The sequence below is a fragment of the Phaenicophaeus curvirostris genome, chromosome 16 (genome assembly GCF_032191515.1).
Source record: "Phaenicophaeus curvirostris isolate KB17595 chromosome 16, BPBGC_Pcur_1.0, whole genome shotgun sequence".
Lineage (NCBI taxonomy): Eukaryota > Metazoa > Chordata > Aves > Cuculiformes > Cuculidae > Phaenicophaeus > Phaenicophaeus curvirostris.
The window spans coordinates 5,392,379-5,413,330 of record NC_091407.1 but is presented as its reverse complement, the minus strand read 5'-3'; the positions used below and the strand labels follow the sequence as shown (position 1 = coordinate 5,413,330).

The window sequence follows — 20,952 nt, the reverse complement described above, 5'->3', positions numbered from 1 at the left end:
TTCAGCCCTAAGAGGGGCTGTTGGCTCCTATGTTCACTGGATTGCATTTTTATTCATCTGCCAAGGGCAGTGGAGCCTGGGATAACTGCTCTCACTCTGCTTATCTACTGGAAAAAACATAAATACATTGAGTAACATCAGCACTGTGGCTCATAGAGTGAGGTTTTAACTATGAAAGCCATGGATTCCTGTAGGATCAGTCAAGGAGCATCATAGCCTCCCTTACGTGCAGGGATGGGGCCAGCATCTGTTTTCAATGCATTTACCCTGTCAAGAAGGGAGGATGTGCAGCCATACCATCTTTCCCTGGCTCAGCGTCACGCAGCTGTACGTGAGCAAATGCTGACTGTCAGTATGAAAACCCCCATCACTGAAATTCATTTCATCGCTACCCATTTCTCTGTGCCTTTCTACGACAGGAAATACTGGATAAAGGGTCCTTCGCCCTGCTCCCAAATCCCTGTATTGTCCCCAGGAGGGAGGGGAAATGCAGGGCTGGGACATGCTGAGCTCAGCACAGCAGCATCCTGAGCCTCGCTGGCCCTAGGGTGCCGTGAGCTGGAAAAGCGGCTGTGACAGAGCTGGTATCAGCTGATACGAGGCCATGCTCTGACCCACAAAGAGTGAACAAAAAAGAAAACAGGGAGAAAAAGAAATCTCTCATGGTCAGGATGAAGCTGAGCCCCTGTAGGAGCGATCATTTCTCCTCTACCTCCTACCTTCTCTCTGGACCTGCTATCTCCCCCAGCTTTGGGAGTCTCCATCCTTCCTTCACACACTAAATTCGTTTGCCCCCCCGGATCACAGTGTGAACGCCCATCCATCCCATTGCTGCAGAACACCAGCTCCATCACGTCACAGCTCCGGAGTGCCTGGTCACTGCTGCCTTTGTGTGGGCAGCACCAGGGCTGGATTAGCCCTGCACGCATGAGTGCACTGACCTCCCCGTCTGGGCAGCGGGATTTGTTGCTCCCCTTGCCCCAGCTGTGTCCGAGAGCTGACTCTGAAAAGGAGATCTCAGTCCTCTGTCGCTGCTAATCCTCGCACACGCGGGCTCCTGGCTGACGGCCTCTATATAGACCCCTCTGACCGTGCACCCAGCCAGGTCTGCAGAGCAAAGGCAGGCGAGCAGGATGGCTCTGAGGGTAAGCACTGGGGACAGCCTGGTCCATCTGATGGGTGGTGGTGCAGGGTCAGGTGGTGGATAAAGGAAAGAGGCAGAAATCCAGAAAGATGTCGGGATGCTACTTGTGGTGCTGCCTCTCTACTTCAGTCCCATCCAGGCTGTTGCAAAGGTGAGCACTTAGTGGCTTTTGAGAAAAGGTGATAGGACAGATTTCTTGGCTCAGCTACACAAGGGCTGGTCTAGGGCAACTCTACCCTGATGGCAGAGCTTCTGGCTTGGAGGGTTTAAGCCAAAACTGAAATACAGCAGATGCTTTAGCAGGGGAAATCTCTGCTTTGCTGTCTATCTCCACTGGGACAGCTGGGAGTAGAAAGGGACGCTCTGTTTCCTGTGTACACGTTGTGTCTTTTCCTAGGGGCTCTTTGTAATGATGCCAAGCTAAGGGTCAAAGCGAGACTAACCTGGGTGCTATTACCACCACTCGCTGTTTGAAACCATATCATCAGCTCCATCAGGCCTCCGTGCTTAGAGCAGGGAACACCAGGGTGGTCACAACATTCGAATGACCATGCACTGATTCCCAGAGCTGCTTGCCAAAATTAGCTGGGCATGATGGCATGAGGTTGGCCATCATCATGTCTCAGGCCCTGCTCAAAAACATCCATATCCCAAAAATGCACTGGAAATGGGAAATTGCAGCAGAGGAAGGAACAAGGGAGCGAAAAGCTATGTGAGGGAAAGCAAGGTGTGGAGTGGATGGTGGAGAAGCTGAGGCTGGATAGACTTTCACAGTGTGAGCAATATGTTTGAAAGACAGGGGATGCTGAGAAGTGCAAGATCATTAGAGCGCTAAAAAAAAGAAAAAGTGAGGTGAAATGGCAAGCAGTTCTTATTAATATGAGTAATTTAATAAAACTATGAATTATTCAATAAGGAACATTTTCCAGCTCATTTTATACAAGTTTAACCTTGGAGATGGGGGGAATGGGTGGAACAGGGGATCAGTCAGGAGCTCATGGCAAGAGCCACCCATGTCATGCTGAATGAGGGTAGGCTGCATGCCACCTTGCACCCATTCCTAGATCAGTCCTCGTCTTTCACATCCTGCTTCAAAACAAAATTTTCTGCTTTGGATTTTGTGCTACCCAGGCAGGGAGAGGGAGCAGAACATCTTTGTGTCCTCTCAGCAATGAAGGCGTTCAGGATTTTTAATAAGAGCACTGGCACTGTTCTCTAAATTGATATAAAATGGAGTTCCTACAACATTCAGTTGACGAGGTGGGATTTGCTGCCCATGAGATCTTTTGTAAAGAGCTGGGTGGGATCAGGGAGCAAAAAGAAAATAAAAAACTGAGAAAGATAAAATAACCAAAGGCCTTGAGTTTATTTAGGAATGAGGAAAAGGCAGCAGCAGAGAGCGTGCCTGCATCAGAGGAGGGAGTAAGGAGAAGGCAATGAGATGTTGAGAAGGATGGAGATGTGTAAGGGATGAGTGGGGCCAAGCACCTCTCCCATCTTGCCATGTTTCACCATTGCCTCCTCACTGGCAGTTCGAGGCCCTGTACCCAGAGGGGATGTGTCCTGGCTGGAGCATCGTGGTCAAGGGTGAGACCAGTTCCAGTACAAGCATGTAAGGACACACTTCACTCTCAGCTCTCCCGGCTCGTGAGAGCCAGAAGCATTGCTCCACTGCTCTCCATCACTTCTTTCTCTCACTGTCTTAGGTTTGAAATTAATTTGCTTTGTGATCCTGGAGACCAAATCGCTCTCCATTTTAACCCTCGCTTCTCCAGCTCCAGAATCGTCTGCAACTCCTTCCTTGCCAACCACTGGGGGAAGGAAGAGGTTAATAGCATCTTCCCCTTTGAAGCAAAGGAGCCATTCCAGGTAACCCTGTGTCACCCCACAGATCTCCCTGTGTGGACAGGAGTGACCCAGACAATACCAGGGTCCTCGTGGATCTAGCCCTGCCTTCCCTGCTAGCACCATATACAGAATATCTCCTCTGTTAGTATTTCTGTTGTACCCTGATTTGCTGCTGATTTACCTCCAGCTCTGCACAGACATGCAGAGCTCCAGCAATAATCCCTGGATGCTCCATTTGTTTTCAATTTAGGGTTTGCGTTATGGCCAGTTTTACGCTATCGTGAACTGAAGAACTCGGTTAATCCCATCTTTTGCCCAAAATGGGGGTGAGCAGTGTGTGTGCCTCTCTAGAAGGATTTAAAGTGTGTTCTAGGTGCATGTGTCCAGATCTGGGCAGTCAACGACACGACGGCAGCAAGGTCCAGTAGGACATGTGGCCAGATGGTGAACCTAACACAGTCTCTCTTTCAGGTTGAAATCTACTCTGACCAGGATTATTTCCACATTTTCATTGATGAAAACAAAATCTTGCAGTACAAGCATCGGCAGAAGCAGCTTTCATCCATCACCAAGCTGCAGATTCTCAATGATATTGCCATTTCTTCAGTGGAAATCGTTAAACGAGGTCTTTACTAGAGACCAGAGTTGGGACAGTTCACCGACCATTGCCCCTTAAGCTCCTGATCCAGCCACATTTGCTCATCCTGAGTCCTGCCAACTCCAGGCTTCCTAGACAGAACCTAAGAGTGATGCAGTGGGTTAGAAAGGGGTAAAAGCTTTAAGAGACACATAAAAGCACATGGTCCCTTCATCATGCACTAGAAATGCAGTTGGACTCTGAACAAAAGGATCTGAATAAATCAGGGTCTAGAAATTGTGATAAGTTCGGAATGAAGAAAGTTTTTCTCTTTGCTCTGCTTTCTTGTTTTCTTTTCTCCCACTTTCTAGTTGTCTTTCAAAACAGTTAACTTGTCCCTTGCACCCTCTTCTCTTTTCCACCCTTTTCCCTGGAGCACAACATATCTCTGATTCCTTGACCAGGCCACTATGGGCTTAGCAATGTTATTTTTACTTTGTTTTAATTACACGCATCATAAGAAGCATAATGTCACAGTGTTAAATCTGAACAGGAACTCACTCCAAAAATGCAATTACAGCTGCCCCCAAATCACTCCTTTGTTCCTCAGACATAAGACAGACCACATTCTTGACGCAAAAGGCAAAGACGATCCCGCCTAGCCAGTCATTTCCATCAAGGAAAAAACACTGGGTAAGAAGTCAGCCCTGATTCATCCTTGCCTTTGGGTGAGACCTCTGAAGGTCACAGCTTTGTTCCACCCTTTTCTCAATGTTCAAATTGGCCATGCCAACTCCTCACTCCACTCATAGTTTCAAGGACTTATGAGGGAGAGGTGACCGTGTAGCCAACCACAACAAATGATTCCACAAAATTGACATTTACGAGTCTGCTAAAAAGTTTATCATGTTTTTCCAGATCATAAAGAACACCAACTGGAAACCATCCTATTCTTGTGGCAAAGAGCACAATGGGAACACAAAATTGTCCCAAACCGTGCCTCCTTACCCCCCAAAAAAGAACACAAATTACTTTTTGGAAATGTCCCCCGTCTTGGTTGCAAGTCAGAAAGTTTAGAGATGGCGACACTTCCTCTAGCCTGGAATAAATCCATCACAGGAAGATCTGCTCAGATTCTGGTTGTCGTCTTAGAACTCAAGGGTTCAACAAGCTTTGCTCTTGTGGCCATCCCTTCAGTAAAACAGGTACAAACACAGACAAAATCAGGCCCACCGGGATCTCTGTGTCACACATCTGATAATGCTGAACTGCATTTGAAAGAAATTACTCCTTTTTTTAATCTTGATCAACCCCCTCTTTGGATAGAGACATCATTTTTCATGGAGGAAAAGGGATGAAATTATTTACGAGGTAATACTTGTTACTTACATGGCCACATATTCCAACCAGTTTCCATCATTGCTGCAGAAACACATCACAATTTCATTGTTTTTCAGAAGCGAGCACAAAAGGACCAGAGACAAGCAGGGCAAAAACCATTTCAAGTACAAATAAATAAAGAGATGCCACAAAAAATCAGGCAGCAGCAGAGATTATGCCCTGACTCCCAAGCATGATCCCCTCAGCTTCTGCCAACGGCTGATCTCACTACATTACCATCCGCGCCGAGAGAGCCCAATCTCTCCCGACACATCCACAGCGTCGCTGCTAGCTCCAGGATTTTATCTCCTGCCTCCTCCAGCCAAAACTCTCCCGAGGGTGAAAGGGTCTTCAGAGCAAGAGAGGTCTGGGGAGCCACAAAGCAGCTCTGGGAGGAAAACTCCAAGGCTGGCTCTTTGTAGCTGTTTCGCACAGTTCTATGGGGAATGAGAGGTGCCCTCCAAATCTGTGACCCTCCTCTGTCCCTTGAGGAGGCACTGCGGAGGAAAATGAAGCCCCACAATTATGATGGTCAGTTAAACTCTCAGAAGGGGGTTTGGCACATCGGACTTGAACAGAGACACGGCGTGCTGGTATTGAGGTGACAAAAGGGAACAAACTAATCTTTCTTCCAAATTTTAACCGGGGAGGGAACTGATGGAGACAAGCTCCTGTCCAAGGGTATTTTTTGGAGAGCTGGGGGCCTTTTGGAGGGGAAGGAGCAGGAGCAGTTAGGGGTACAGCTCTGAGATGGACCAATGTTTCAATGTCCAACCTAAGGGCCAAACAGAACATATTTGCTGTAGCCAAGTGCACTACAGGAGACTGACTGAAAGGCTTCCAGAGAGAGCAATTACTGTGGGATGGTATCAGGACTACCCGAGGCAGGATCTGCTCATAAAGCAGCAGCTTCTCCCCTTAAATCTTAAAGGAACTAGTGAGGGACACCTTAGGCAGAGATGTCCCTCAGGAGGCAAAGCCAGCAGAGGTGGTGACCTCCCACATGGGCTCACCCTTCCCCCCGATTTGGTTTGGATCTGCCACACTTGATGAATTGCTCTGGCTTGTCCTCAAAGCGACGAGAGGAAAATCAGGCTCATAATCCTTCAAGCTTGGGCTGTGCCAGGACTCCCAGGGCCAAGGTCCCCTCTGGCAAAGTCACAGTGTCACTGCTGAGCATGGTGCGTGACCATAGAGCCCTCCTTGGTGCCGCTGACGCTGCTGGCAATCAGCACATACCCAGCAGCAAGCATCGATGATTTCCTCACAGGCTGGTGAGCAAACTGCTCTCACGTCAACAACACTCACCTTTCAACAGCTGCAGAGCAGCAGCCCAGAGGCGTTGGACTGAGTGACACTGTCTCTGCAGCCGTAGCAAGGGATGCTTGAATATCTGACACTGGGTCCTGCCTTGAGATAGGTAAAGCAGTGGGAAAAAGGGCAAAGACTTGTTGCCAGTGCAGTGGGAAAGGATTCCACAAAAGCACAAAAAAAAGGAAGGCAGGTTGCACCTGCCTCACACTTTCTGACATGATGCCTCTTTTCACAACTTTTTTTTACATGACCGCTAAAAAACCAACCAACCAACAACAACCCCAAATAAACAAACAAATCTTTGATACTGGAGTTTTAGCTACATACTCACAGTTAGAGGGCAGTGCTGGTGCAGGTGGTGCTTGTTAACTGTTTAACTAACAATCCTCTTTCTCCTCCCGTTTCAATGCCCCCATGAGCATCTCCTGATGGACAGCAGCTGCGATGCTGTAGAGCTCCTCACCTCCTCACTGACTCCAAGCAATTGTGTTGCTGTGCAGCTCAGTGATCCTGGCCTCACGTCTATGCCACCTCTGATTTCCAATGTCCTCCAAGGCTTCTGTTTTCCCAATCCATTGCCACAGAAATAGCTGCTAGGAAGTGCAGAGCTTATCAGCAGTGGCTTTCTTACATCTCTGAACCCTGGTCTAAGAGGCTGCTTATTCAACAATGTGGGCTGTCAGACTCTGAATGCTCAGAAGCTGCAGGTGTTTGCTGGCAGGACAGAGGGCAAATATTCAGCTTTTTTTTCTAAAGAGCATGAGAAAGTAAACAAGAAGAAAAGAGGAGTAAGTCTCAGTTCTGACTGGGAAGAGGCAGCCCCAGATTGCTGGTGAAAAGGAGTCTCCGCTGGAAAGCAGAGGGATGTTTCTTTCATTGCATTTGAAGAGAGGTTTATAAAGCCACTTTAACTCACAGCATCTCCATCCAGAGCCAGCTCAGGCAGGACAGTTCACCTCCTAGCCCTGAACTTGCATGCATAGTGGCAGGTACCACCTTCAAACTTTAAATGCTTGCTGGAGAGGGATTATTTTCTGAAAGAAAGGATCTGCTCCAGAGGTTGAAGGTTTTAAACTTAGAGTATGGCTTTATTTGGCAGTTGTGTTATTATACATCACTGCTGTCTAAGGAAAGGGTGACAGAAATTAACCTGATGCCCAAATTTCCTGGCTTTCTAGTTCTGCAGTCTGTTCAAGACCCTCTTGCCAAGGCTGGATGCAATTTATCATATTATTCCTTCAAGCTATATGAACATATCTAGCCAAATTTCTGACTTCACCACAGCACAAGGGAAGAGCCTGCAAAGATCAGGAAGCTTTCTGTGCACCTTCACACCACTGTAAGGCTGTCGGGCTCTTATAAAGCATTTTGCATCCACAAGGATCTATATAAACCATAAAGTGAAGGAAGGATCATAACGCCCTTGTGTGGATGAGGAAACCAAGGCAAGCGGAGGAAAGGAGTAGAGCAGAGGAGGGAGAGAGGGAACAGGATGATTTTGCCCCCAGACTAATGTTCTTGCCTTGCAGCTCGTGATCTGTCCATGTAGCCCGTGAGTAAGTCTGGCTGGGATTTTGTGATCTATCACAAATTGCCCTGAGTCTTGAGCTAATAGGCTCCAAGCTGAACCCCTGTACAGTCTGCAGCACAGCCCAGGTCACACAGATCAGCCAGCCCCTTGTCTTAAATAAGGGGCCAGGGCTGCCCAGGAGCTCATTAGCCCAAAGGGTTTTCCATTTACCTGTACACAGGTATCATTTTTCTAGCTTTTTTCATCCTCCAGCCAAATAACAACGGAAGAGCCACCCACATCTTTTCATTTCTTGCCTTCCTTTCCGTGATACATCGCTTGCCCAAAGAAAGGCTCAGCAACTGTTAATTGATTTATCGCATAAAAACCCTTCCTGTTTTCATAAACTGGGAGCAAAACAGAGATGCATCTATCTCACCTTCTAACCTCTGCCTTTGCGCTGAACTCCTGACATTGTCAGCTTGCGTTTCTTGAAGTTGCTCTGTGAGGTGAACACACTGGAAGCAGAAAGACAGACATGGTCAGTGGTGATGAGAGAGCAGTGATTGTACTTCCAGTAAACTGCTCGAGTCTTTCCAGGTGAGTGACTGCACCGAGAGAGGTGAGGCGTTATTGCTAGAGAGAAAAAGTTTGCAACTAATCCTGACAGAATTTAACAACCTCTCAAAGCCTCTGTCTGCCCAGATTTTTACAACCAGTTGTGGAGATTCCTCCTAAAATGAAGCCCAAAATAAATAATGGCTCACAGAGTGGTTGTTTTTCCCCTCTTATCTTGTCAAAACATTAGAGCATTCAGAGCCAGGATCACATCTCTCCCCGACTCCCAGCTGATCCCTTCTTGAAATCACAGAGCAGGAATCCTAAGGATTTCCTGACCGGGAGTGCAAAATGTAGAAATGTTTCTTCTTAGGCACATAACAAGACCTTCTGTTAAAATGCTCAAGTTCTAATTCTTATTGCAACCTGATCCAAGGTGTATCCGCTGTGTGACAGCTACCCACAAAGCATCACCTGGGCTGACCATAAATCATCTTGCTCAGAAAGACAAACTCCCTCCTACTTTATTCTCTAAGCCCTTTGCCTCCTCCCTGATGCAGGCAGATCTGGGCTCTGAGAGTGCTTTTCTCAGAGCTTTGCCTTCCTTTCTCCCTGCATTTCCACTCTGCAAGCCTATTCAGCTGGGAAGAGGCAAACAGAGGCAAATTTAAAGCCTTTGTCAGATATTTCCCCCAGATGGCAATCAGCTGATGGAACTGAGAGAGCTTTGTCATCTAAAAAGCCCTTTATTAGCCTGTTGCACACTGGTATAGAGCACCAGGGAAGCAACATTGTTATGCAAATCTGACAGCGTGGAGGTAGAAGGAGAGAGGACTGACTGCTTTAGCAGCCCCTGCTCTTAATATTATCTTATCTACCTCCCTTCTCAGTAGTATCAGTCACAAACTGCTTAGCCCTTGAGTTGCAACAGGGGAAATGAAACAACCAGCTTTCCTCAGTTACCAAATCTCCTTGATTTTTACTTTGCTTTCAGTCTAGTTCTAATTATTTCTCCCCAGGGTTGATGGTGGCCGTCTTGATGAAGAGAGTGAGATCACCACAGAAGCACAGACACAGAGAAAAGCCAGTCCTGAGTCACAGCTTGGGGAAGAGAAGGGCTGGATGCAGGTGGTGTTAGAGGGTTTCTTTCTGTGCCAGCTGCCAGCTCCGCTGAGTCCTTGCTTCTCTTAACTTCTCAAAGATTTACTTATTCTGTACTCAGTATCCCCTCAAAACATTGTACAATGAATTAGGGATCCAGTGCACTAGTATCTCTTTTAAAAACTCACTTTCTTGTGCAGTACATCTCCATTTAGACACTCTCCTTTTAATGAGAAAGCATCAAATTAATTTTATTTTGCTCCTGGTTTCAAGCAGCATCCTTGCAGGTGCAGGTCCAGCCCTGCCTCCCCCAGCCTGATGCTCGCTGGCAGTTCTGCGCAAACCAAAATCAAAGATATCTGAAAGACAGATTTTTCAGTTGCACTAATGCCAAAATGATGTTTCATTGCTCTTGAGAAAGTAAACATCGTATTGGACAAATTCATCTGTGCTAAACTATCTTTTTATTTCAGCCACTACATTTGCAGAACACTCAATCTAAAAGGCTTACAATAAAAAGGACAGAAGATAAGGAGTTTGGCACATATCTGTTTATGAAAACAGACATCAGTGAATATTCTCAGGCATAAAAATGCACACATTCTCCATTTAAAGTCCTCCAAAGGACACTTAAAATACTTTAAATGTTTCATTCTTCGATTGAGAGGGAGGGACAGTGGGAGAAGACAGGCTTTCACTATCGTAAAAGTAATTACAAACAATTCCCAGATGTTTTGTGTTTGTTTCGTGATTTTCTTCTCAAAGAATCTGAAGTACCCTTGGCATCTTGACTGCATCGTCTTTGACTGTGCGCGTTGTTGGCTTCTTACCTCATCCTGGATTCACAGCCACGTCAATGCGCTGACATCAGTGAACGCCACGCAGAGCTGTGCCCAGGACCCAGACCACAGTGCCAGAAATCATAGAATCATAGAATAACCAAGTTGGAAGAGACCCACCGGATCATCGTGTCCAACCATTCCTATCAAACACTAAACCATGCCCCTTAGCACCTCGTCCACCCGTCCCTTAAACCCCTCCAGGGAAGGTGAATCAACCCCCTCCCTGGGCAGCCTGTTCCAGTGCCCAATGACCCTTTCTGTGAAGAATTTTTTCCTAATGTCCAGCCTAAACCTCCCCTGGCGGAGCTTGAGGACATTCCCTCTTGTCCTGTCCCCTGTCACTTGGGAGAAGAGGCCAGCACCCTCTTCTCTACAACCTCCTTTCAGGTAGTTATAGAGAGCAATAAATAGCTCGTGTCCCAGCCGATACCACAGTCCTGGAGCGACGGTGGCACTGGGATGCAGCTGCCACCAGCAGAGGGAGCGGCAAAGCTGGCTCAGAGATCTCCCAAGCACCCAGGATTTGGGGATTTTTGTTGCTGGGTCAGAGATTGGCAAGAAGATGTCCCAGAAAAGGATGGACTTTCTTTTTGTTGTTGTTCAAGACTGGTTAGCAAATTGTGCTGCTGTTACTGTCTCCTGATGACAAAAGAGATGCAGAGAGATGGGTTTCTGTATTACTCTTGTTTATAATCAGACACTAGAAATGCACGCACAGACCCTCCTGGGTTGCAGCAGCAGCAGGGTCCCTGGGAGGGAGAAGGAGTGTGTGTGGTACAGGGGCAGATGCAAGGGTTTGGGAGCTTCCCTTACGCCAAGGTCCTCCTATCTCCATGTCATCATGAGAAGTGCAAAGGGCAGAAGGATTAAGTGGCAATGAAATTGAGTTTTAGCCAGTGTTTTTCAAGGGCAGTCCAACCAGCACCTCCCAGCAAACCCAGTGGAAAATTATTTCATCAGTGCCAGTATTCCCCTCACCACATTAAGCTGGGACGTGCTCCCAGCTCACCAGCTCTTCCCAAACACAAGCAGCCTCTGGACAGTCCATTCCAGTAGCATCAATCCAACCTCCACTTGACTGAGACAGGTCTTAATTTTGTTTCTCTGTGAAGAGACCAGATCCCATCCCATGTATCTGCTCAGCAAGCGTAGTTGAGGGGAAAGCAGCTACATCCTCTAATACTACCACCTCAAAATAGATGTTCAGGTCAAACCATGGCAGCTGAGACACATTAGGCATGTCAGGATACACATTGAGAGAAATCTAAGAAACCAACGTGCCATTTGGTTAGGTGCCAGCCGGAACACGGTGTGACAGGGACACAGCTCTGCTGGGCCCACGCAGGAGTGTGCATTCCTTGTGGGCAGGCACTAGCAGGAAGGAATAACCCTTCCAGCTGCCAAAATGTGCCCTGTGTACTCAGCAGGGAGAGAAGTTTAAGTGGGGAGAGCACATGAGGTGCAGTAAGGAGATGCACAACCAGAGGAACAGATCCACCTTCACGCTTTCAATGACCTGGCCCATCTGGTCACCAGCATAAGCTGGAAAAGCCTCAGGGTTTCGTTAGCTTAGATCAGTTCTTGGGCCTCGGACTGTCAGAGCATCACTGCAGCTCTGCGACACCCAGCTCATGCTGCAGCGGGAGCAGGGAGGTGATGCTGAGACAGCTATGCTAAATTTACCCCACCCTGGGACTCTGGAGTGGGCAGAGAAGGTTGGGCAGCCAAAGCAGGCTTGGGAGCTGGTGTGAGTTTTTCTGATATTCTGGCAAAGGCCCAAAGTGGCTGACTCACTCCTCCTCTCAGGTCAGTCCTCCACAGCTGTAACTCCGGTGAGACCAGCAGGTTATTTCGGATGTACTTTGCTGTACAAGCAGAGTCCTGTCCATTACCCTTGCAGCTGAAGGATGGCTCCTGTCTCCAGTGGGCTTTATTTAGCTTCCACTCCAAAGCTATTCTGTAAGACAGGAACCAATGTGAAAAGGGCATGGCATTTGTTTTTGTTGGAGAATCCCCATCTTCTGTTATCTGGCAACTTTGGTCTTGTTAGAATCAATAAACTTATTATAATCAATGTTCTTCTCTTCTCTCTTGGATGTACACAGCGTATAGATTTGTCGTTTGTTGTTAGAGAAGGCTTGGCATTCATGAGTTGTGTCAACGGATGCAAAAGCAGATTCATCCTAATTATAGTGAACCACTGATGAACTTAATAGTCTGGCCTAATATTTTAAAGGCTAAAGGTTCCTTAACAGTAAGTCAGGCAGGTTGCATATAAAGCACATGAGGGGAGAAGGGGAAAAAAAAAGTTAACTGTATTTACTGTATTTATTAGCTTGAACATTTGCAAGGTAACTACCTGGGCAAAATATGTTCAAATAGCCCAGGCACATTTCTTCACTCTTTTCTTTTTTGTTCTGTTAATACCTTACTAAAACTGTTGACTTAAACACCTCTGTTCTGTTGTTTTCTTTGTGTAATGACAGGTCTGCTTTAGGGAGGCCGGGCAGTGGCTGGCAAGGGCTTGGGTGCATGGAGATTTCCAATTGCTGCCTTCAGCCCTGGCCTCTGTGGTTGCCTGTTTGCGGCAGATCTATTTGCTTGTGGAGCAGCTGTGGAATTGCAGCAGATTTTAGGTATCCATGAGAGTGTCCGTGCATTTCACTGCATAGAATAATGTGTACCTTGTGCTCTGGGCAACACGCTATAATTAGTTTGTAGAAGTTTTTTTGTCTCTGAAGATCTATAAATACACATACATAAAAGTATAATGGAATAAACAGTCACATGCTTAAAGCAAATGTATTCCAATGCACAAGAGCTTTATACGCTGATCACATCCGCTCTCCCCCAAAATGTGGTTCCACTGCTGATCTTTCTTTCATTTCACATAAGGCTGACCAAAAATATTTACTTCCCTCTTTCACATAAATAGACTAAAATGAATGGAGAATTTCATGCTGAAATCAAGGGCATGAACCACTCAGTGACAAACAGCCTCCATGTGGGCTGTATTTGTTACCTTGCTTTCGCTCAGAGAAGGCAAAGAAAGGAAAAATAAACACCTCAGGCAGAGTTACCAGTTCCTCTTGTTGAAACATTTTTCCTCTGTGATTCAGTGGCACTGAGTACCTCTAGCCAAAAGCTTCATTTTACAAACCAACCTTGTTCCCCTTCAACTTTTTCAAGTGACTTTTTCTATGACATATTCTTCCCATTTCTTCAGTTTAAAAAGAAAAGACATAAAGCTGGGTTTCTTTCTGGACTGTCCCTCGCTTGAGTGGGTTCCCAGCAATACCTGTTGTGGTGTTAACCGTTGGATGCCGGCCTCTGCAGGAAAGTGCAGAAGGAGGGTGGATTTGATGTTAGAGTACTGAAGTACTAAGTACTGAAGTGCCTGGGTACCTTCCTGGCTTATAGAATGATAGAATCACCAGGTTGGAAAAGACCCACCAGATCATCGAGTCCAACCATTCCTATCAAATACTAAACTGTGCCCCTCAGCATCTCATCCACCCGCCCCTTAAACACCTCCAGGGAAGGTGAATCAACCACCACCCTGGGCAGCCTCTGCCAGTGCCCAATGACCCTTTCTGTGAAAAATTTTTTCCTAATGTTCAGCCTAAACCTCCCCTGGTGGATCTTGAGGCCATTCCCTCTTGTCCTGTCCCCTGTCACTTGGGAGAAGAGCCCAGCACCCTCCTCTCCACAACCTCCTTTCAGATAGTTGTAGAGAGCAATGAGGTCTCCCCTCAGCCTCCTCTTCTCCAGCCTAAACACCCCCAGCTCTCTCAGCCGTTCCTCATAAGGCCTGTTCTCCAGCCCCTTCCCCAGCTTTGTTGCTCTTCTCTGGACTCGCTCCAGAGCCTCAACATCCTTCTTGTGGTGAGGGGCCCAGAACTGAACACAGGATTCGAGGAGCGGTCTCACCAGTGCCGAGTCCAGAGGGAGAAGAACCTCCCTGGACCTGCTGGTCACGCCGTTTCTGATCCAAGCCAAGATGCCATTGGCCTTCTTGGCCACCTGGGCCACTGCTGGCTCATGTTCAGTCGCTGTCAACCAACACCCCCAGGTCCTTCTCCTCCAGGCGGCTTTCCAGCCAGACTTCTCCTAGTCTGTAACACTCTCCCAGTCTGAGCCCAGGGAACACCCAGGAGGGGAGAAGGAGAGGGGAGCAGCAGAGACAATGCCGGGGAGCGCCTGCCCGTCGCTGCTGCTCTGGCCCTCGCCTCGTCCCCTGGAGCTGTCCCTTCAGCACCACGGCCGGGCACCTGGGGCCCGACGGGAGGGGCGGCTGGAGCGGCTCGGCCCGAGCAGGGACCCGACGGGTTTGGGGGGCTCTCCCCTGCAGGACAGGGCGAGGAGGGGGCGCCCGGGGGGGCAAGGCGCGTGTGCGAGCCGAGGCTGAGCCGCAATCGACGTGCGGGGAGGCTGCGGGGTGCAAGGCGGGTGCGAAGGCGCGGAGGCGCGGGAGGGGTCGCACGGGGACCCTCTGCGTGTGCGAGAGAGGGAGGGGGGTGCAGGGCACCTAGAGAAGGTGCGTGCGCCCCAGCGTTTGCACGGGGAGCCCGCTCAGAGTGTGCGTGTGTGGAGGGGGGGGGGCGGTTATAAACGTGCGTGGGTGCTGGGAGGGTTATGTAGGGACGGGGGGGGCTGTCGGGGGTCCCCAGGCAGGGCTGCCGGCAGCTACGCAGGAGCGTGTGCGTGTTCGGGGGTTGCAGGACACGTCGGGAAAGAGGGGAGGGGAGGTGTGTGGGGTGGGGGGGGGTGTGCGTGTGTGTAGGACGCCGGCGCGGAGCGGGGTTCGCGCTGTGCGGGGAGAAGCTGCGGGAGGAGCCCGGCCCGGTGAGTGCGGGGGGACCCCGGGACGGCAACTTTCCCTAGAGGGAGGGAGAGAGCCGAGGGGGGCAGCCAGGGATGCTCTCCCGGGGCCCCTTCCCCGACCGAGGTGCCGGCTCCGCCGCCCCTACGCGGTGCCTCCCAACGAAGTTGCCGAGAAGCCGTTTGTGAGCCGGCTCCCCCCTCCCCGAGAAGGGAAAGCGCTGCCGGGAGGGGACCCCGCTCACCCCTTCCCTCTGCTCCCTCTCTTGCAGGAGGGGCCGGTCCCATCTAGCCATGCCGGGAGCGCTCGGGGCAGCGCGGCGGGCTCTGCCTCCTTAGCCCCCGGTGCCCGGTGGGGCTCAGCCATGAATTCCTCTCCCCCCGCCCCCGGGGCTCCCCCCGGCCCGTCGCAGACGTGGCATGAAGAGAATCAGACCCAAGGAGGGCTCTGGAACGGGAGCCAGGAGCTGGGCTGGGAAGAGCTGGAGAAGATGCTCTTCCTCTTCGCAAAGGAGCCGGTCACCATCAGCCTAACGGCAATGTACCTGGTGTCCTTCGTGGTGGGCTTCGTAGGCAACATCATGTCCATCAGGGTGCTGACCCGCAAGCGTCGGAGTCGGATGTCGAGCCTGAGTGCCACCCGCAGCCTCCTCATCAACCTGGCGGTGTGCGACCTCATGGTGGTGTGCGTCTGCATGCCCATCACCGTGGGCAACCTCATCTACAAGGCTTGGGTGTACGGGGACTTCCTCTGCCGGGCGGTGCCCTTCATCCAGGCTGTTTCTGTCTCTGCCAGTGTCCTCAGCCTGACCGTCATCAGCGTGAACCGGTACTACAGCGTGCACAACCCGCTCAACGCCCGCTCTTTCTTCACCCAGAAAAGGATCCTCAGCACCATCCTGGTAGTGTGGTTGTTGTCTTCAGGGATATGCATGCCCCTCATCTTCATGAACAAACGGGATGAGATCGGGGTGGTGGAGGGCTTGCCTCTGGTGTTTTCCATCTGCAGGGAGATTTGGCCTCAGGAGAGGCTCAAGCAAGCCTACAACTTTCTGCTGTTCTGTGCCCTCTACTGCCTGCCGGTCCTGTTCAACATGGTCATCTGCTTCCTCACGGTGCGCCGGCTGTGGAGCCGCGGCAGCCAGATGAAGGAGAGCACTGCCCTGAACCGATCCCTGCCAGCCTCCAGGCTGAAGATCCGGAAGCAGGTGGCGCAGATGGTGGTGGCGCTTGTCCTGCTGTTTGCAATCTCCTGGCTGCCTGTCTACTTGATGGACATCTGGATTGATTTCAATATCCCCAAATCTTTGCAGGATGTGACTCCTTCTCCTTGGATCTTGCAGCTCAGACCTTTTGCCCAGTGGCTTGGCCTCACCAATTCCAGCCTCAACCCCATATGCTACTGCTTTGTCGGGAACCTCTACAGGTCAGCCAAGGAAATGAAGAGCAAATACCACCAAAGGATGGTCTCTCTCTTTAACTTCTCCCTGTCAGACGGGACAACTCGTTCCTCAGTCCCAGAGCTGCTGTCTTACCGGAGTTCAACAAAGCCAACAAGGAAAGGACCCTCTACCACTCCCACCATGGGACGGAGATATCAGGGAGGTCATGGCAGTAAGAACAAGTGCGGACATCTGAATACCTGCCAGCATCCACCTCTGAACACTGTCTCCAGTGAGAATACTTCCTTGTAATTCTGCTCAGGAAGAGCACCTCGTACCCTCATCTGCATATAATGACTTTTTAGAGGTCTTTCTAAACAGATATTTTAATGGTGGAAAAAAACTCTCTTCTAATCATTCCCACCACCAGTGCAAAAATGAAGAGAAAGCAAAAGAAGGGCATAACAAGAGAAAGAAAAAGAGAAAAAGATGACATATTTTAACTCAGATCAAGTTTTAAGACATTTTTACTGAGGACAACTAGATGTGTACCCTGTTGACCTGTCAACAGTCACAGAATTAGATAGATCATCCTCCCAGTGAGTGGGCTCTCACTGCGGCTCCATCTCTGGATGCAGAGGTGCTTTTTGTATACAGCAATGATGCGACTGCTCACTGCTGCTCACCCTGTGCTGATAAAGAACAGCAAGAAGAGGCATTCTCTGCTCCAAATCCATCAGTTGTAGTTGCAAGCAGAGAAGAAATGCTAGAAATGGCATCATAGAATGTAATAGCTGAGGAGAATTTCACACGATTTACCATGTGAGATTTCATTATCTGATCATATTGTTTTATTCCTCCATGCAAATAAATTCTCCTGAAGTGAAGAGATAGTGTCAGCAGTACTAAAACAACCATCACTCCACATTTGGGAATTCAGAGAGGATGAAGTGGCCTCAGAGGTGACTTAGGAAATGCAATAGAAAAATATTCTCTGGGCAACATCTCTCTTTCTTACAGCTGTGTTCCGGCAGGTGGAGTGGAAAAAACTGGGCATCTATTAACATGATTTGCACTTGAAAAACCAGCTCTTGTTCAGCTATGTCTGTATAAAACAAAGTCAATGGCATGTGAAAATAAAAATAGAAAGTGGTGTATAGCTAATAAAATTAGAATCAACAAATACAATGTTATTTGTCTGGGAAGGAAAGAAAGTGCTTGCTTTTCCCAAGGATCAGAAATAGTTTAAGATCTATTTCTTCCATCACCTCCTTTAAAGAAGGCTTTGATAAATAAATTGTGGTTTTTTTACTATATTAGCATCGAAAGGCCCCACTACAGCTTGAGAATTCGATTGCACTGAGCACTCTATCTGTGTTCATAACAAAAAGAAACCTTTGTCTCAGAGAGCTCAAAGTGAAAATACATGAGACCAGGCAACAGGTGGGAGAAAAAAAAACACAGCAGAGACCCGAAAGGCTGGAATTAATCAAGAAAGCAGCCCCTTCCCAGTGCTGAGCGTGAGGGGATGCTCACCGTTTCCTGATGCTGCAAGAGCTCCAGCTCCTCGTGTACCAGCGCCCGGCACAGCGGGGCCCTTCTCATAGCGACTCCCAGAATGAACACAGCAGCCTTCCTGTGAGAGGATTTGGCATTTAATGGAACTCAGACTTTTGATGATTGGGAGTTTGGGTTTTTTTTAGATTAGTGAACAAGGGAATGATATCCTGGGAAATCTAAGTTTCAAACAATATCTTCCTGCCTTCTAGGGAGCCTTTAGCTCACAAAAAAAATAGAGACAAAAATTAGCCATTAAACCCACCAGGATACCCATCTTTATCATGATCACACAATGACATTTTACGTTACTAATGACGTGCCCAGAAAACAAAGGATTCCTCCTTAACAGACAGTGCCACCTGCAATTTGTATTTTCTTATTGTGTGGATGAGAAAAAGATTACAACTACCCAGATTTACTTTGGGTGAGAACTGGCTTTTATGTGTGCTGGGAGATGAGAACATCTGCATTTTTGCAGGTGGTATAGGAGTGTACTGCTTGATCTTTTAGGAGCTGTGGAGAAAAGCCTGTGAAGATTTTATTTCCTTTTTCAAGGTATATTTTAAGGCTGGCAGAAAACACCAGGCTGAGGAGCATTAAAAGCTTGCTGCAAATGCCCAGTGACTCTAGGTCCTGGAAAGAGGTTCCTCCACCCCCAATGAGATGAGACACGATACTGAAACTTCCCTACGTTTCCCTGACCGATGCATTTAATCCTGCCCTGAATAAACTGCAGTGGAAGGACCACGGAGATGCCAGACCAGCTCTGTCCCATGTGGTAGCTTGGGTCTGAAAATGGACAAGATCAAACGATGCAATCGAAGGTACAAGAAATCCACATTTTAAAGTATCCCAGAGGATATTTTTTTCTTCTCTCAACTCATGAGCTGTTGCCTGGGTTCTACCCCGCAAGTCTCTGCGCCCTCCATGGAGGCAGGAATACCAGCAACTGTGTGTTCTCCTGAACGTGCCTGTGCCTTCCCCTCCTGATGCAGATGCCCACGCCTTTCTCCAGCCCCACAGAGCTCCTGATCACCGAGATACACTGTGGCAAGGGCCACTTCCACTGGGCAAGTTCATCACCTCCTCACACTTTTAAATGTATTTTCCAGTTTCATTCAGTGTTTCTGTTTTCCTATAATAAAATCCAATTGCTCACTTTAACTTCTCTTTGTCTCCCCGGGTCACTTTCTCTCTATCCCCCACACTCCAACTGCTTCACCACTGTTTCTATAGCAAAATCTCCCCTTGCCTCTCGCTGTTATCACTCTCTGCCTGCAAATTCCCCTCATTCTAGCCGTTCATTCATGTTTTCACTCCTCTGATGGAAAATCCCTTCCTGCCCTGCTGATTTGAATGGCTCCTTTTGTGCTGCAGACACCTGTTTGCCACGGAGAAAGCTGATTTATTTTGCACGGCTTACCCAATGGCTGTCAGGTAGTAATGAATTTTGGTCACTATCACTCAAGGGTAAATGAGAAGCGGTGACGTCAATGTGAAAGCCACACAGCATCCCGTCAGCCGCCTGGGCTCGGGCAGTGATTTTATTAACCTGAGCAGGTCTATGTAGCGCAGCAGTGCCTGGGTGACTCATGCTTGCTCCCAGTGAGGTGAAACCTCAGCATTTGGAAAAGTGGCTTTTTCCCCCCCTCCTATCTAATAAAACGTCTCTTTTAGGGCTGAGGAGACATCTGAGGGGCCTCCAGGCCACACCAGCCCCTCTTTGATAGGCATTCAAGGGACTCCTGGCCCTTCAACAAATCAGGAGCAGACGTGACTCTGGCTGGTGAACACGGTTGGATTCCTCAAAGAAGCTCAAGCTGAATGTCTTGCACTTGACGTGTGGTTGAGGAAACGTATTTCTCTCTAAATGCATGAATGCAGACTGGGAATGTGAATTTTAGATGTCTCAAGGACGATGTTTTCCCACAGCAATCCTGTGAATGTGTCTCAGTCCCACTCTTCCCCCTGTGGGTCTTTTTTCTCTGTTTTGCTATTTGAATCAATATAGGCGTTTTACCACATTACCAAAATAGGATGCTTAAAACGGATTTACTTGAATCTGTTTGCTGCAGTAATGACATACAGAGAGCTGCTGTTTGGTAACTCTTTCTGGGAATATCCTATGATCTGTTCTTGTACTGTCAGTATTGCCTCAAAGATGCTACAGGTTTATTTTCTGCCCATGAACCACCAGAGAGATGAAAAAAGAGATAATCTTTCATACCAAGTATCATACACAGAGGTACATACAATCACGACTGGTACATAGTCCTCATATGGAGATTGATGAATCACTATTTCGTATAATAAAATACTCAGGGGAAGCCAGTGAAATGATTAGGCAACACGTGAGGGCAAAGCAAAACCTTTTCTCACACCACGTGGCAGCCGACCTCATGGGCAGAGGAGGTGAGGAAAGCCAAAAGCAACAAAAAGGCTTCAAGAGGAGACTGGACTGTTCACATCTAAAAGGGCCATCAAGGGCTATTAAAAGTAGTGATGCAACTTCTGGCTAAGAGGGCATTGGGCATACAACCTGTAGCTTCCGCTCTCACTCCTTCCCAGGACGTGCTACCAGCCACCATTGGGAGCAGGATGCCGGGCTGAACATCGTTTGGTCTATTTGGCACCCTTGTTCTTAAGTTCCTGTGCAAAAAACCAAAAAGCTCCATATTAACCTGAGTCCTGTTTCAAAGAGTGGGGAGAAAACAGGGAATGATTTCAGCCCTGGCATAATCTGATCAACAGCAAGGCTTTACAGGACACAGTCGTCTGGAGGTAGGACACATTAATGCTGACACAGCACAGGTTGAGAAATGCTGACTCAGACACCGGCAGAGCAAGCGCTGAGGAATCCCAGCGGATGGTGTATGATGCCCACGCCAGTGCAACCCAGCAGAAATAACGGATCC

The 20,952-nt window shown here is 48.5% G+C and overlaps 2 protein-coding genes across 2 annotated transcripts; both read left to right on the top strand.

Annotated features, from left to right (window-relative positions):
- The first annotated feature begins 1,133 nt into the window (after positions 1–1,133).
- GRIFIN (galectin-related inter-fiber protein) lies at positions 1,134–3,628 on the top strand. The gene is made up of 4 exons (XM_069869727.1): positions 1,134–1,145; positions 2,677–2,756; positions 2,851–3,013; positions 3,464–3,628. Exons 1-4 carry the CDS (start codon positions 1,134–1,136, stop codon positions 3,626–3,628), a joined length of 420 nt encoding a protein of 139 aa, XP_069725828.1.
- An 11,744-nt stretch (positions 3,629–15,372) lies between these two features.
- On the top strand, positions 15,373–17,983 carry LOC138727414 (galanin receptor type 1-like). Its single transcript, XM_069869813.1, has one exon. It carries the CDS (start codon positions 15,461–15,463, stop codon positions 16,787–16,789), a length of 1,329 nt encoding a protein of 442 aa, XP_069725914.1. The 5' UTR covers positions 15,373–15,460; the 3' UTR covers positions 16,790–17,983.
- Positions 17,984–20,952: the final 2,969 nt, after the last annotated feature.